Here is a 16620-nt window from a genome sequence, read left to right as displayed (position 1 = left end):
GCAACAAATGAACAAACATATATAGTAAACAAAAAAAAATAAGGTAAAAAGGTAAGTCAAATCCTTTCCTATTCATCTTCATATTGTCTAATTTTTTTTTTTTTATACCATTTTTTTAATTGATGAATATTTGTACAACATTTTAGGTCATTGTGGAGCGAATTCCACATTCTGATTCCTACAACTGAAGGACACATTTGCCTCTGAGTGGTTCGTGCAAACTGATGCTTAAAATCAAATTTCCTCCTACTGTCTCCACTTTCTGAACTACATACAAACAGCTTTTGCAGATGAACTGGCAGCGTTTTGCTTTTTGCCCTAAACATGATTAATAATGTGTGTAGCTTCACTAACTCTTCAAGTTTCAATACTCTCGAATGTATAAATAGTCTTTTTGTATGTTCTCTATAATTGACATTATGCATGATTCGTACCGCTCTCTTCTGTAGTATGTATAATGGTTTTATGTTAGTCACATACGTATTCCCCCATACTTCAGCACAATAACTGAGGTATGGTGAAATAAGTGAGCAATATAGTATTCACATTGACTCATAATCTAACACATGTCTTTCTTTATTTAAAACAAAAATGCTCTTAGAAATCTTTTTTTAAACATGTGCTATATGGGGTTTCCATGTTAATTTGTCATCCATTATTACTCCCAAAAATCTAAATTCTCTTTCAATTGCCACTCCATCTATAGATAATAACACCTCGTCATCCTTTTCCCGATTACCAAAAATCATAAATGTATTTTTTCCAGATTTAACGACAACTTGTTTTCATCAAACAATTTTTTTAGTTTTGTCATTTCATGTTCAATGCTTTCAGCTTTGTACATGAAAAATCACTTTATTGTTAATGGTAAGTAACCTATTTGCAATCAAATGCGCATAAACATGTACTGAGATAAATAAATGTGCTTTATAACATGCATGCAACCATACAACTCAAAAGACTAAAAGTATCTTTAAGCTCTGACAGATGTCTTGAAGCAAGCACACTAAATACCGTTATAAGAAAAACATATTTACAAAAAAGCATATACATTTGTCAACCCTGTTAACACAGGATAGTAACAGGGTTGACAGTAACATGGTTGACAAAAAATGCTAAAGTTAGCCATTGCTAGCTATGTGGTGCATGTAATGACACTTACCTGACTTTTTGCCAGGAACTTAATGAAAGAGTGATGATGTCACTTCCTGGAAAGGATGCACTTTTGGAACATTCCACTACATCTGAAGGGGTGTTTTCTTTTAACAGTAACAGGGTTGACTAAAATGTGACTGGGTACAATGCTTTATGCCGCAAGTTGGCATTTTGAATTGGCATTTTTTTACAGATTATTAAAGTACAGAATATAAGCTTTCATATGATGTATCGTTCATTGAAATAGTAACATATTTGAAGAAGATGTGCTCATTTGAATCTTGTTATCTATAATAGTGCAAACTGAGATAATCCCTTCTAAAGAATTGTCACTTCTAGCACCTCTCAGCTCCAGGTAGTGGGCGTGAACAATGGGTAATGTATTCAGTCTAGCCACTCCTCTAATCACTCCCCCATTGACACCGTTCAGTCAGCTGTCCACTCTATTTAGTGCCAGGGACCCCCATACAGGATCTGTGTTGTAAAAAATAGGCATATTAAATAATCATCATCATAATAGAATAGAATAAAATATTTATAAAAAAAAAAAAAAATCAAATAGCCAATGTAAGTAAATGTATTTATAAAATCCAGTGCTGGTGTTGTTCTGTGAGAGAAACAAGCTACGAGGTCTATGAAAACAAGCCCAAAAGAAACGACCAGTTTCACCACTTGAGCCCTATTAAATCAGCTATTTTCAAAAATAATCTTGAAAGCAAGCCCAAATAAGCAGCTACACTTCAGAAACAAGCCAAAACAAAAGAAAACAGCAACTAAATATTTATAAGCGACTTTACAGGAAAACGAACCCAAAGTCGCTTATAATAATCAGACCTGCAACACTGTCTAATGCACTGCATCTTCGTTGTTGCTCGTCGTGACGTCTTTTCTGAACTGCAACCTGGTGTTTGCACTTTGTTCATTTACAGCCTGTACATCTACATAAACGTTCAGATTTCAAATATAAAGTGCTTAACCCATGGCCACGGATGTTACAATTCACTTCGAGTGGGTCTAAGTACCCGTATCTTCTGTATTGTTCAATAAAAAGCATTTTAATCCTATCGGCGGCCATTTTCTCATCGACTTATAATGTAACAGAGTGCAACACACCTCCCAACCGATACGGTCGCGTAGTTGAAAAAGACGGAGACAATGGCTACCAATCGGATCAAAATGCTTTTTATTGAACAATACGGAAGATACAGGTACTTATGAGTACATAATTATAACATCCGTGGCCATGAGATAAGCACTTCATATTTGAAATATGAACATTTATGTAGATGTACGAGTTGTAAATGGAGAAATGCAAACACGAGGTGTAAGTTCAGCCATGACGCTTGACGGTGAGCTAACAATGCTAAGCTACTCGCTTCGCTACTCCAACGTTTTTTTTGTCCAATCTTCAGTGAAATACTTCCATACAAACGAAGGTCGAGCGGCCTGTTGTTTAGCTGGGGCCGTCCTCACCTAGCTGCTGTGTTCGCTACAATGTTATATTTTTATCCAACTAGTACTTGAGTAAATGTACTTAGTTACTTTACACCACTATAGAACAGAGAACAGACAGGCGTGATACTGATGGGCGGGGATTAGGAGAGTGTAACCGGAGAACAATGGATTCAACGACCTACCAAAACTACTACCTACCAAAACAACACAGCTGTTTTTGTAATGTAATTTAAACCACTTAATGATTCTAAAACAACTATCTTTTGCAATACAAACCTTCTTCAACATTCGAACTGTGTTAATATGAAAAAATAAACGAAAAACATTTAAAAAAAATAATCGAATTGAATTGACACAAATATGGGGATACAACTAAAATATTGTTATTTTTCTCCACAATTTTAAACAAATTAAAAATAAAACCTTTTCCAGAGTCATGAAAAGACACTTGAGGCTTTATATGAGATATTGATTTTCTTATATTCATAAATTCTTATTGGGCTCAGTATCTAGTCAAAGTTGAACAATCATACAGCGGGACAGGCCATTTATGCATAAATCCAAGGCCATGCTTTTTTAAGTGTTTAAATAACCCTCTAAAACAATAAAACAAAAATGTTATTGTTCTTATGTTATGAAAACACATCATGGAAACTATATTATGATTTTTTTTTTTTTTTTCAAATTTACAAATCGGTTATGTTCTGAGGGACGCAAAATGGCACGTTTTCGTAGATTGACCCACCACCGTGTTTTCCCATTCAGGGTGTTATTTCTTAAGTCACATTAATTCTATAAGGTGTACTTCCCAAACTATTGAGTAACTCTAAACAAGTAATACCACATTTTAGAGCTATGATTCCCTACGTTCTTATGAAATGCAAAGAAAGAAAATAACAAACATTTTGAATACTCCTTTCTTTGTGGTATTGGATCACATTTACACAGAAAGAGCAGACACACACACACACAACCCGGGTGTTAAGCCATTTTCATAACACAAGTAGAAGCAACTGTAGTTTGTATTAGCATATACTATGTTCACATATTTTTGTTTCATAGCATAATAGCTAGCACCAAAGTGCCAAAGGTAGAATATCTCCAGTGAAGAGTTGACTGAAATCTCCAACTCCTGTATTCATGCTGACACCCCAGGGATAATAGATACATGAAATGTAATAGTGGTGTAGTGTGATGCAGTATAAAATGTTACAATGTTATAACAGTTTTCCTTTCCATCTGTTTTCATAGACTTGTTGGTGCTGGTTTCGAAAAGACACACTATGAAGTTGTGGCCTCAGCTCTCAGCTCTAATCCCTCCCATCTGATAGAGCTCGACCTGAGTGACAATGACCCGCAACGTCTAAGACTATGGTTCATTGTTGCTGGATTTAAGAGTAAACATTGTAGACTGCAGATTCTCAGGTCAGTTGTCCTGAATGTCCTGAACACCAGGATGTCTTAAACATTTTCCATTGAAAGTTAAACATTGAAATATGTATCAAATTTCTAAGCAGCCATCTCCACCAATCCCAAAATCCCAATGTGTATTAATCCTAGGTGAAAAGCAGGGTGCCACACTTGATATCTGCTATTGACTGGTTTGATGTTAGTTGATGTCACCCTCTATAAAACATCAGATTGTGGCATCATCAAATTAATTAACTTGTTTCACCATTAGATGTCAGACTTTGAACACATTTTGATTAGGGTTTGATAACAGAAAATAAATTTCCGGTTTGTCTCCATTCAGGCTGAGAGGCTGTATCCTCTCAGAGCAATCCTGCACAGAGATCCGCTCAGTTCTCAGGTCTGCAGACTCCTATCTGAGGGAATTGGACCTAAGTTTTAACAACTTGCTGCATTCAGGACTGAAGCTAATATGTGATGGACTGAAGAGTCGCAACTGTAGACTAGAGACTCTTGGGTGAATAAAAGTTTTAATTCAAATATATTTTGCATTAAAATAAATATAGATCCCCACCTCCATTTATTACATGTTTTCTTGCTGTGTTTGTCTCTACTTGAACACCAGCAGCAGATTGTGAAATTCTTCATTTCTCTGCAGGTTGTCACATTGTCTGATCTCAAAGGAAGGCTGTTGTTCTCTGGCTTCAGCTCTGAGCTACAACCCCCGTCATCTGAAACATCTGAACCTGAGCTTCAACCATCCAGGAGGTTCTGGACTGATTGCGCTTTCTGATGGACAGAAGAATCCACACTGGGCACTAGAGACTCTCAAGTAAGTAGACTTAAACTCTGTGTCCATAGAACCCAACCAATAGCCTCCATTTAACTAATGTTCTCGATGTGCGTTTTGCAACAATTTGTTTTACATTTACATTTTTTTTCAAATCCCAGTGAGTAGGGTTTTACACTCCTTTACTCCTTTTGGTAAGCCATTCCACATTTTTGTTGCACAGCATGAGAAAGAGTTCATTCACTTTGTTGTGCCAAATTCTGGGTTGAACATGATCCGTGGAGCTGCCTCTGGTGTTGTGATTGTGGACTTCATTTACGTGTAGCCTCGTCCTTTGAAACGGGGTTGATGGTACGTCGCAGTGCGTCGCTGTGAGCGTCCATCAAGGCGGTGTTAGCTTCCCTAGCTAACCGAGTGCTTTGCCTGGTGGAAACTAGACCGGGATTGCTGTGAAAAAAAAAAAAAAAAAAAGACAAAAGTCCTGCGGTCCATTTTGCTATTCAGGGGCTTGTTTCTTCGCATCGACGGATTGATTACAAGCATTGAGTGGATAGTTGCTTTCCCTTAGCCGAGATGTTTGGAATCCGAGCTGGAGCAGAGGTAGAAATATTTTTTTTATTTTTTTTATTGACCTTTATTTATTCAGGGTAATCCATTGAGAGCACGCTCTCTTTTGCAAGGACGCCCTGAGTACAGCACAAATATACAATACAAAGCAATAATGTGAAGTAAGATATAGTTAAATATAGAAAAACATTAAAGAAAATAATAATAATAATAATACAGAGAATACAACATGATGTAAGATCACAATGGGAATGCAAAACAGGTACACTCTTTACGTAATACCTCATCGAGAAGAACCTTAAAAGACTCTGTGGAGATCAGATTATCCAGTTTCAGAGAGACCTGGAGTTTATTTGTCAGGGGCATAAAATGAAAAAGCTGATTTTCCTTGTTCACTATTCATTCGAGGAATTTTAAGAGAAATGTAAGCTTGTGAGCGCGTGTAATATCCCGTAGGATTGGTGTTTAAAAAAGAAGATAAATACAATGGGAGCTTGCCACACAGGGCCTTATAAACAAATAAAACACAATGTTGTTCTCTACGAGTGGCGAGAGAAGACCAACCTAGTTTTTCATATAAAGTACAGTGATGAGTATAAAAACCATCGCCGGTGATGAAGCGTAATGCACTATGGTACACTGCATCGAGAGGTTTTAGAATGGATAATGAGGTATGCATGTACAGAACATCTCCATAGTCAAATACAGACATAACTACAGCTTGAACAATCATCCTTCTGTTAGAGAGGGAGAAGCAAGCCTTATTTCTGTATAGGAAACCAATTTCCCCCCCTTAGTTTTCTTATTAGCTGTTCAACATGAATCTTGTAAGAAAGCTTCACGTCTAACCAAATGCCGAGGTATTTGTATGATGTAACAAACTCGATTTGTTCACCATCAAGAGTATGAATGCCTAGAGAGGCATTTGTATTTAAGGCTCGTGTGAACAGCATACATTTAGTTTTGTTCGAATTTAAGACCAGCTTGAGTTTTACTAGAGCTAATTGGAACTTATTAAAAGCGGACTGAAGGTTAGCCATGGCTAGATCGATTGAGGGGGCAATACTGTACAGAATTGTGTCGTCCGCATAGTAATGGATGTCGCTTTGCGGAGTGGGAATGGTCATATTATTTATATATATGGAGAATAAAAGACGGCCCAGTATGGATCCTTGGGGGACACCTTTGTCGGTTACCAGGTAGGTTGAACTGGAACCATCAGCGACTACTCTCTGTGTTCTCCCTGAGAGGTAGTTTGAGAACCAGCGGATTGAGAGTGTGTTTAAACCGATAAAAGAAAGTATTTGTATTAAAATTGAATGGTCTACCGTGTCAAATGCCTTTGATAAATCAATAAACATGCCTGCACAGTGACGATGCTTGTCCAGGCCACTTGCTATGTTATTTATGACAAGAGTTGTGGCTGATATGGTACTATGACCTGGTCTAAAACCGGACTGCTGGGGTTGCAGTATATTGTATGCATCTAAAAATGTCCGCAATTGAGAGCTAACCAGGGATTCGAGGACCTTGGCTAGGCAACATAAGATAGAAATTGGACGATAATTATTTATAACAAATGGATCACCACCTTTATGCAATGGCACAACAATTTCCAGATTGGGGGAATTTTGCCGGTGGAGAATGTGAAATTAAAAATGTGGATGAGAGGGGAGGCGATTATATGTGCATTAAGATGCAAAAGATATGGTTCGAGGTCATCCACTCCTTTAGACTTCTTGGTACAGATTTTTAAAAGTGCATTGAGAACTTCTCTCAGTGTGTCTTAATGAGAGCAATCTTAATGAGAGGCCTTGACCATAGGGGATAGTGATCTCGGAAACCAGGTTATGGATATGACCTGAAGGGGCCGTATTGGCAGCCAACCTGTCAAATAGATGTGACAGGTTGAGATTCGTTCTTCTCTTTCACATAGGATTCCGTCTCCCTCTGGTGTATATTCCATGTAGAGTTGATGTAGGACTCAACAATACATAGGATGAGGAAACAGAAATGTGCGAGAAACCTATATTTAATAGGTTTGTAGGCTTTCAGCGAGGAGCGGGTTAAAGAGCGACTGGTCATGCCGCGACAGACATTCTTGAGGAGACACGTGGTCAAAATTCTGGGGGGGGGGAGGTTATATCAGCGCTTTTCTGCACTGATATAGTAGCCCCCGGACAGTAGGGTGGCGGCTTAGGATGGATTTGACCATATGTGACTCTTTTTGACTGGAGGACAGTCTTCTCACGGGAGCCCATTCTTCAGGGAAGAAGAATAAACTCACAAAAATATTTTTCCAAAATGAGTTAATAGCCCAGTTACACTCTACACATAGTAGAGCATGTCTGACATAAATGTCATTGCTTAAATGTAAATATGAAATAAATGTATAAACATGTGATAAACAACAAACCTAGGTCTGCGGAAGACGCCAGTTTTAGGCTTTTATAACAGGTGGTTGCAAGTTGCAACTAGTTCTGTTAATCATTGGTCTGGACTGGGCTTATTTTATCTTTTTATGAGCTGAGTTGGTTTCCATGGATCTCTCTGTTTTGACAGTCATGTTGGTTAGTGTCAGATGGTGGAGAAAACAATTAGACATTGATTACTTGTTCTTCTGCTTCCTACAGTGTGGATCATGGAGGTGAACACTGGGTGAAACCTCAACTCCATAGAAGATGTGAGTATCTATCTATATGTCTGTCTGTCTGTCTGTCTGTCTGTCTGTCTGTCTGTCTGTCTGTCTGTCTGTCTGTCTGTCTGTCTGTCTGTCTGTCTGTCTGTCTGTCAATCTCTCTTGCAGATCTTCTCTTTTTGGTAAGTGATCACTTGAATTTGGTTTTAAATGGGCTTGCACCTCCACCTCTGAAACAGTTCATAGAGCGAAGGGAAAGTGGTGTCAGAACAACAAGGGCAACTACCAGACGGGACTGTGAGGTACCATTCAGACAGAGTGAGTTTGGTGAAACAGTCTTCTCTGTTAGAGCCTCCCATCACTGGAATAGTCTCCCTACTGAAGTAAGAGAGACCACCAACTATCTGACCTTCAAACTCAACCTTAAGAGATGGCTTAAAGCTAACCAAATTTGTAATCATGGGTAATTATCAGCTCCATTAATCACTGGTGTCTTTTCTCTTATGTTACTGTATTTGTTCTGTCTCCTGTACTATGTCTACTCCTGTACTATGTCTACAATCCTCACTATTGTATTGATGTCTGTTTTTGTATGGATAGCTATATCACCATGTTTTAACAGCCTGCTCAGGGACTACAGATGAAAGTTAGCTAACTCTGGCCAACTCTGGCTCATTTACGTGGATGTGAAAACTGACATGTTGATTAATTTGCACTGTCCTGATAAATAAATATATAAATAAAATAAATAAATCCTAACATTTCAGATTTACAAGCTCACAACGCATCGCAACACGTTGTAAGCTTGTAGATCTGCTATTTGAAATGTAAGTATTATGAGGTGTAGGAGGGCAGTATTAGAGAAACCACACATCTATCTATCTATCTATCTATTTAGTATTATATCTATCTATCTATTAGAGATGCACCGATTGAGAAATCCTTGGCCGATACTGATTACCGTTTTTTTTAATAGTCTGACCTGCCAATCCCGTTTTTACGGATTTTCTATCTAAGAACTAGACAACTAACTAGATTATTTTGAGTACAAGTGCTTCATTTTGTATATTTACCAATACAGAGTACCAATAGTACCAATTAAACCAGGAAAATAACACTTGCCATATCAGAATAGTACAATATCCAAAATCACAGACGATATCCATTCTAATATCATGATATGACTATAATATTGATACCCTGCCCATGCAATGAAAGGCCTAAAGTGATTACAAAAAGAAGAAGAATTTAAAAAAGAATGCTACTGTAGTCTATATTCATTTATTTTATTTTATTTTATTTGTACCATTGCTGTCATGGCTGTCTGTCACTGTTATAGAGCTGCATGATTATGAAAACTTATTATGGGTCCATATTGAGATCAGCTATTAAAATTATTATTTAAAAAAATGGTAATATTTTTTAACAAACAAAATACTTGCTTAGATATGCACACTTTGCAGCTAGCACAGATAGCTCTTGTATCCTCTCATTATGTTTTTGTGCTCCTGATTATTTTCTTTCCCCAAATTCGACTTGTACATAAGCCAGTGAATGAAATCACATGTTTCTGGTGGCCACGGGTATATCCAGCGGCCTCGGTCGGCGAAAGAAATGGGGGCGAGTGTGTTTTGGGGCTGCGTTTCTCGTCAATGAGTATTGCGGAAATAATATGAATAATAATAATAATATGGGGATATGATATAATCCATTTTCATATCTTTGATTCGCGGGACATTGTTCCGTTTGTGCGGGATGCGGGACAGACGGTCCAATTTCGGCACTGTCCCGCGAGATGCGGGACGGATGGTCACCCTAACTACTTGTGTCTGCTTGTCTTTGCGATTGTGGACATGTGAGCACCTGGCCGGGTTTGGTTTCGATTTAAGGGCTTGCCTTAGTAAACTTAATTGGGCGCGGTGTCGCGCACAAAAAATAGCCGATCTACAAGCTCACAATGTGTCGTAGCGCTGTGAGCTTGTAGATTGGCTATTTTCGGTGCACAACACCACGCTCAATTAACCTATTCAAACCGGGAAAGCATCCGTGTCATTTTAGATTATAGCACTTTGGTTGGCTATTCAAAAATAGCAGTTATACCAGCTCATAGCACGAGACTTCGTGCCACGCTATGAGTTGGTAGATATTTAATTTGTTTTAAGTTGTGAACATTTGTGGAAATCTTTATTTATTTTTAAAGCATACATTTTAACTCAAATCTTTGCTTCTGGGGGTCCCCCTGGAAAATACACACACACACACACACACACACACACACACACACACACACACACACACACACACACACACACACACACACACACACGCACACATACTAAACTAAGTGCATTGACTTAACACATTCCCTGCCATTGACGTAGATCTCCGTCATTTCAAATCCAACCGTCAACCGCCATTGCCAGAGATCTCCGTCTTTTATTTATTTATGTATTTGAAAATTCCTCAAGAGGGCGCTCTAACGCAACTTAGGATTGATCCAAGGACCCTGAAAGAAGAAATGGACGGATGTGACGTCATCCCTAAAAATTACACTCCCGTCCACTCATTCTTTATGAGTTTTAGAAAAACACTTTTTTTTGTGAAAAACAGCTAACCGGGATGAAATGGCAGATCGAGGTTACAATTAGTTTTCTCTGGTGGATAGAGGAGATCCTCCCCCACCCCCCAGACACGATTTGTTTACATCCATGTGCACATTGCGGCTCCCATGGCCATCCAAAGATCGTCAATATAGATGGGTTTCCCGTTTGTAAACATTGAGGATGATGCGCGCGCAGTGGAGGGAAGAGCCTGTAGAGGGCGCTATTACCCGCAGCATCTCTGGCCACTGTACATTGATAAAATAAATGGTCTTCACCGGGTTTAATGAAAGTAGATTAAATGATGCAGTTTGTAATATCTTCTTTACTCAATAAAAATGATTTGTCGGAAGTTGGATCTGTCTGTATATAATAGCAGCATTATGCCTATTCTGCCTATAATAGCAGCATTATGCCTATCTAAATCCCGAAAATAACAATAGAGTGAATGGCACTTCCGGGTCGTTCTACCTCCCGCATGCGCAGAATGCACACTCTGCTCTGTGATGACGTCGCGCGGAAACCCATCTATAAGGTAAAAAACCCTGGCAGAAGTTAAATAATTAATTAATTAATACCTGCCAGGGAATCATTTCGAGATTTTTATGTTTTACTTTACTGGAGTATTTTCAATACTTTCTACTTTTACCCTACAATTATTTGAAACTTTACTGTAGTTTACTTTGTAGATTTAGATAAACATGGATTAACCGATCAACAAGCTCACAATGCATTACTTTGCGACGCGTTATGGGCTTGTAGAAACATTTTACAAATTTGAAAACTTAGGAAATGGGACATTCTGCATGATGAATACTTTAAATTCTACTACATAAGTATATTTTGATGCCAATACTTTTGAGCTTTTACACAAGTACATTTTGAATAACAGACTCGTACTTGTAACAGAGTATTTCTACGTTGTGGTACTTCTTCCACCACTACACACGTAGCACGCACACTCACACACACGAGCGCTCACTCACTCACTCACTCACTCACTCACTCACTCACTCACTCAGCGGATGATGTTTTTAATGTTTATTGTGTTGTTGTTTTTAATCAGATTTCCATCATCTCACACTGGACACAAACACAGCAAACGGTTACCTCTCTCTGTCTGAGAACAACAGAAATGTGACACGCATTGATGAGGGACAGTTATATCCTGCTCATCCTGAGAGGTTTGATTGCTGGCCACAGGTTCTGTGTACAGAAGGTCTGACTGGACGGTGTTACTGGGAGGTAGAGTGGCGTGGATGGGTCTATATCGCAGTGACTTACAGAAGAATCAACAGGAGAGGACGTGGTGAAGACTGTGTGCTTGGAGAGAACAACATGTCCTGGAGACTGGACTGTTATGAACAGATTGACTCATATGTTGCCGCACACGATAAGAAGGTCACCGTCCTCCCTGTCCGTCCCTTTGGCTCCAACAGAGTAGCAGTGTATCTGAACTGTCCTGCTGGGACTCTGTCCTTCTACAGAGTGTCCTCTGACTCATTAACACACCTGTACACCTTCCAGTCCACATTCACTGAACCTCTCTATCCTGGGTTTAGTGTTGGCTCCTCCTCCTCAGTGTCTCTGTGTCATATGAAGTAAGTATAACGGAGGAACACACTTACGCACGCACGCCCACGCGTGTGCACACACACACACACACACACACACACACACACACACACACACACACACACACACACACTCTCTCTATCAGGGTTGGATGGGTGTCCTCCTTCTCCCCCTCCTCCTTAGCTGTCTCTACACACTCACGCACACACGCTCACACATGCACACACAAAGGCGTATTTTGGGGCATTTTTTAAAATCTTGATAGTGTGAACTACTGATTTAGAAGGCATTTATAGAATGGGCCTCAGGTCTTAATGGGTTAACTGAATGTTTACTATATTTGTATCTATTATGGCATGTCCAGAATAGAGACGCTAGGGTTCATGTGGTTTAAGAGAGACTGACATGTCTTTTCTGAGGATCTTCAACTCCATTCGTGTTTCTTGTATTTTTCATGTGAAGTATTTCTGAAGTTTAACATGTAGTTTTATGGAATGAGTTTCCTTGTTACTCTGCAGGCAGTAGACTGTGAATCCCACAGCAACGTTCCTATAGAGATAAACAAGGTCTTATGATTCAGACAATGTTTGGTTTGCATGGCAGTGATGAGGCAGAACATGATGTTATTTAGACACTAATTCCACTTTGAAGAGCTCAGTGACACAATGTAAAGACGAGGGACTGTCACACACATCATGGTGGGAAAAGTACTCTGATTGTTTACGTAAGTAAAAGTAGCAATACCACTATGTAGAAATACTATTTTTACTCTGTAAAAGTACTGTATTCAAAATGTTACTTGAATAAAAGTACAAAAGTATTGGCCTCAACATATACTTAAAGTACCAAAGCAAACGTGCCAACATGTTTATAACTTTGTCAAACTTTTTCAAAAATTAACATCTACAAGCTCACAACGCGTCATGCGTTGTGAGCTTCTGGATCCGCTATTTGTAATATAAAATAAGTCGTAATTAGTTCATGTATGTTTATTAACCCTATTAATAATCTACATTTAAGAGTTACTTGCAACTAAAGTTTTCAAATAATTGTAGTGGAGTAACAAGGCAAATTTCTGCTTCTGAGATGTAGTGGAGTAGAAGTATAACTTAAAATAGTACTTAAGTACAGTACTTGAGTATATGTACTTAGATATATTCCACCACTGACACACATACAGCTTTTATGACACACACTTATACACACTGTATGACCTATGAACTCTCAATATGGATGACTGCCAGGACTGGACCTCAAAAGTTTAAAAGTTGGTAAAAAAAAAAAATATGGACGGACAAACGAATGGACGGACAGACGGACGGACGGACGGACGACAAACAAAGGACAAATGACAAACAAACAAAGGAAAACATGTAGAAGACAGAACACTGTATGAGCAATGAGGTGTCAGGATTGGGCCTCAAAAGCAGGAGCATCAACTATGTGTTGATATGCATTAACCACTTTCAATCTGATGTCCCTATTATAGGCATGTAAAAAAATATATATGATAAGAGTTAACATAGCCGATGAACAAGCTCACAATACATCTTTCACTATTTGTTGTACAAAGAAGTATATAGCTTAAGTGGTTAAAAAATAAGCTTTCTTTCTCTCTCTCACTCACTCACTCACTCACTCACTCACTCACTCACTCACTCACTCACTCACTCACACACACACACACACACACACACACACACACACACACACACACACACACACACACACACACACACACACACACACACACACACACAGTTATATTTATTGTTTTTGATCTCTTACCATGTCTCTCGTTGTGTCTCTCAACCTCTGGAACAGTTTTTCACCGAGTGTGACCACAGAACAGACAACCAATGAATACAGGTAATTCATCCTAAACAGTTTCATTGGTACCTTCCTATATAGACATAGAACATCAGCTGATCACTCACCACAGCCGAGTCTTCCTGTTTCTAACAAGTTGTTTCTATTCAACCAACCACTGGGATTGGAAAATAAGTTGATGCAACATGTGGCAATATGAGACCAAATTAAGTCAATAGATTATGTTTAAAGATTGTTGTTTTGTGTCACAGGTACAAGTTCCCCTGGTCAGGACTGTTCCAGTGCAGTGTGACAGGGTTGGTGTTTGTAACGACAGGGGAAGGAGAAGTCCTCTACAGGACTGTTCAGTGGGATGAAATATGGCTTCAGTCAACAGGAGGGACTCCTGCAGGTCCTCTGTTTAACATCCAGTGTCCTCAGGAGACTATCTGCCAGCTACACCTGCCACACTGTGACGTCACACCTGGTGAGTCAGTCAAAGTGTCCTCGAGCAAGACACTGAACCCATAACTGCTGCTGATGAGCAGGTTGGTGCCTTGAATGGTTCCTTCCACCATCAGTGTGTGAATGACTGATGACTTTTCAAGTTAAAAGTGACACATATAACAGACAACAATATGTTATACAATGTGGGATGTTATGTTTGATCAAACCATCTGACAACAGAGGGTTGAACTAAGTTGGTCTAGGCATTTTATTAAAGACAATCACATTTCACAGGTGCTGATCTGTCTGTGGCCCACATCACAGAGGAAGGGGTGAAGCTCTTAGAACCACAGGAAGTGACCCAGACTCATGTGGTTGTAAATGTGAGCCATCCATCTCTCTATGGGCTCATGTGGAGGAATCACAACAACTTTAAACCAACATGTGGTCAAGTTCTGCTGTTCCTTCAACCACCGAGACAAACACGCAATCTGAGTGTATATCTGCTGCCCAGCAATGTTCCTCTCAAAGAGGTAATATAATGTTATTTGTTATGTAGCTAGCATTTTAGAGAATTTGAACCTCTTAAAAGTTATTTATGGATTCTGATTTTGATAAGACAACGAGGGGCTTCTGTGCAGTTGGGGGCACAGTTGACACCAGAGGTGTCATGATACGCCTAATCCACGATTCGGTTTGACTTGCGATTTTAAGCTCACGATTCGATATTAGATTTTTATTTAATTTGAATTATTAGGACTAGAGGTTTGAGCCGCTTCGCGGCCCTCACATCTAGGCCTGATCAGCTACATCACAGCTACGTTGCACCAGTGATCCAACTGATATGGCCATATATGGAGATGCGCAGTAGGGTGGGGTCTTAGCGGCCAAAAAGAAGGAAAGCTGCTGTGGCTAAAAATTTTAAATGTAGTTTTATATTAACTGTACAATATATAAGTACATTGTAGGTGGGGAAAGAAGCCTAAGTATTAGCCAGAGCACTGATCAACAGTCTGTGGCAAGTTTGGAGGCAAGTGAAGCGATCGTGTGCTGACCAACCTCGGACGTACTTTTAAAAATAATACAATTAAAATATATAATATAATCTTACTACTATATAATTGACAAAAGCTCCGAAAGTTCGTCCGGGATTCGCAAGCACAGGATCACTCCACATGCCTCCAAGACCTGCCACAGACTGTTGATCAGAGCTATGGCTATGTTTTAGGCATCTTAACCCACCTCGATCAGTGATCAGACTCTCGGCTTGATTGATTCTATGATTTGCCTATCAGACCCTCAGCCTGATCTGGCAGGTTGCCATAGCAACCAGATACAGGAAGTCGGACCTCTTTATCACATGACCGAGGTTGGCAGGTTGGGAGGTTGGGACTAGAGGTTAGGGCCGCAAAGCAAAGCGGGGAGGGAGGAGAGGAGAGGAGAGGAGCCGAGAGGAGAGGCCAGAGGGGCCGGACTTCGCATGACGTGTGTGCAGTTGAAATGTTTAGGAACTATAAGGAGTTTGAACGATGGTGCAATAGCGATGGTGTCTTAACTTTGAGCCAAGAAGACACCAGCCAAGTAAATAGGGAAGAACTTGAACAATACATTGTCTGGACCAACCTCGGATCGGGCCTAGATGTGAGGGCCGCGAAGCGGCCCTGACATCTAGTATAAATAATAACTAGAAAATGTGCTCCTCGGAGCACAAGTCTCCGCCAGCGCACGGGTCGTCTTGGTAGAACGGGTCGTCTTGGTAGAATGCGCGTGGTTTTTGGTGTTCTGCAGGGGCGACTGAATATGTAGTGTCTGCATCTAAAAGATGTTCTTCTTGAAGCAATGTGTCATATGGGAGTCGTCGTAATTGACTGGTTTGTTCAAATGCTTGTCTGTCTTCTTCATCTTCATTGTCTTGAACAGTTTCAGCAGTTGATTGGTGTGTTTGATCTATGTCAGTTTTCTCTAGTGCTACATAATGTATTTGATCAAGGCGGCCAATTGTTACAGTATTAAGACTTCGGCCTTGTTGTGGGATCAATTCAACTCTATAGCCCTCTTCTGTGTTACTGTTGTAGATGAGTATGCTTTCTTAGCTTTGGCCTTCTGCGCCTTTGCTTGACCAATGTTAGGTGTTCTCAAGAGGGACACACACACGCACGGACGGGTGATTTGTA

At 39.6% G+C, this 16620-nt stretch overlaps 3 protein-coding genes across 3 annotated transcripts in view; 2 read left to right on the top strand and 1 right to left on the bottom strand.

Annotated features, from left to right (window-relative positions):
* The window catches only part of gyg1b (glycogenin 1b), a 439315-nt gene that overhangs the window by 147742 nt on the left and 274953 nt on the right, over positions 1-16620 (bottom strand). The window lies entirely within an intron of this gene.
* LOC308077546 (NACHT, LRR and PYD domains-containing protein 1-like) overlaps positions 1-16620 on the top strand; it is a gene marked incomplete at its 5' end in the record, with an annotated part of 80820 nt that overhangs the window by 16454 nt on the left and 47746 nt on the right. The window contains 8 exons of the mRNA XM_080418295.1: positions 3862-4035; positions 4364-4537; positions 4679-4852; positions 8011-8060; positions 11682-12216; positions 14015-14059; positions 14272-14486; positions 14741-14979. Coding sequence (XP_080274421.1) covers positions 3862-4035; positions 4364-4537; positions 4679-4852; positions 8011-8060; positions 11682-12216; positions 14015-14059; positions 14272-14486; positions 14741-14979 — 1606 coding nt within the window. The remainder of the gene's footprint in view (positions 1-3861; positions 4036-4363; positions 4538-4678; positions 4853-8010; positions 8061-11681; positions 12217-14014; positions 14060-14271; positions 14487-14740; positions 14980-16620) is intronic.
* Positions 1-16620, top strand: part of LOC308077547 (NACHT, LRR and PYD domains-containing protein 3-like) — a gene marked incomplete at its 3' end in the record, with an annotated part of 55577 nt that overhangs the window by 35880 nt on the left and 3077 nt on the right. Inside the window, exons 10-15 of the mRNA XM_080418296.1 lie at positions 3862-4035; positions 4364-4537; positions 4679-4852; positions 11902-12216; positions 14015-14059; positions 14272-14471. Of these exons, the coding sequence (XP_080274422.1) occupies positions 3862-4035; positions 4364-4537; positions 4679-4852; positions 11902-12216; positions 14015-14059; positions 14272-14471 (1082 nt within the window). The remainder of the gene's footprint in view (positions 1-3861; positions 4036-4363; positions 4538-4678; positions 4853-11901; positions 12217-14014; positions 14060-14271; positions 14472-16620) is intronic.

The sequence above is a fragment of the Gymnoscopelus braueri genome (genome assembly GCF_963280865.1).
Source record: "Gymnoscopelus braueri genome assembly, chromosome: 21".
In the NCBI taxonomy this organism is placed as follows: Eukaryota; Metazoa; Chordata; class Actinopteri; order Myctophiformes; family Myctophidae; genus Gymnoscopelus; species Gymnoscopelus braueri.
The sequence above is the reverse complement of the archived record's forward strand: the minus strand, read 5'-3'. Positions and strand labels throughout refer to the sequence as shown.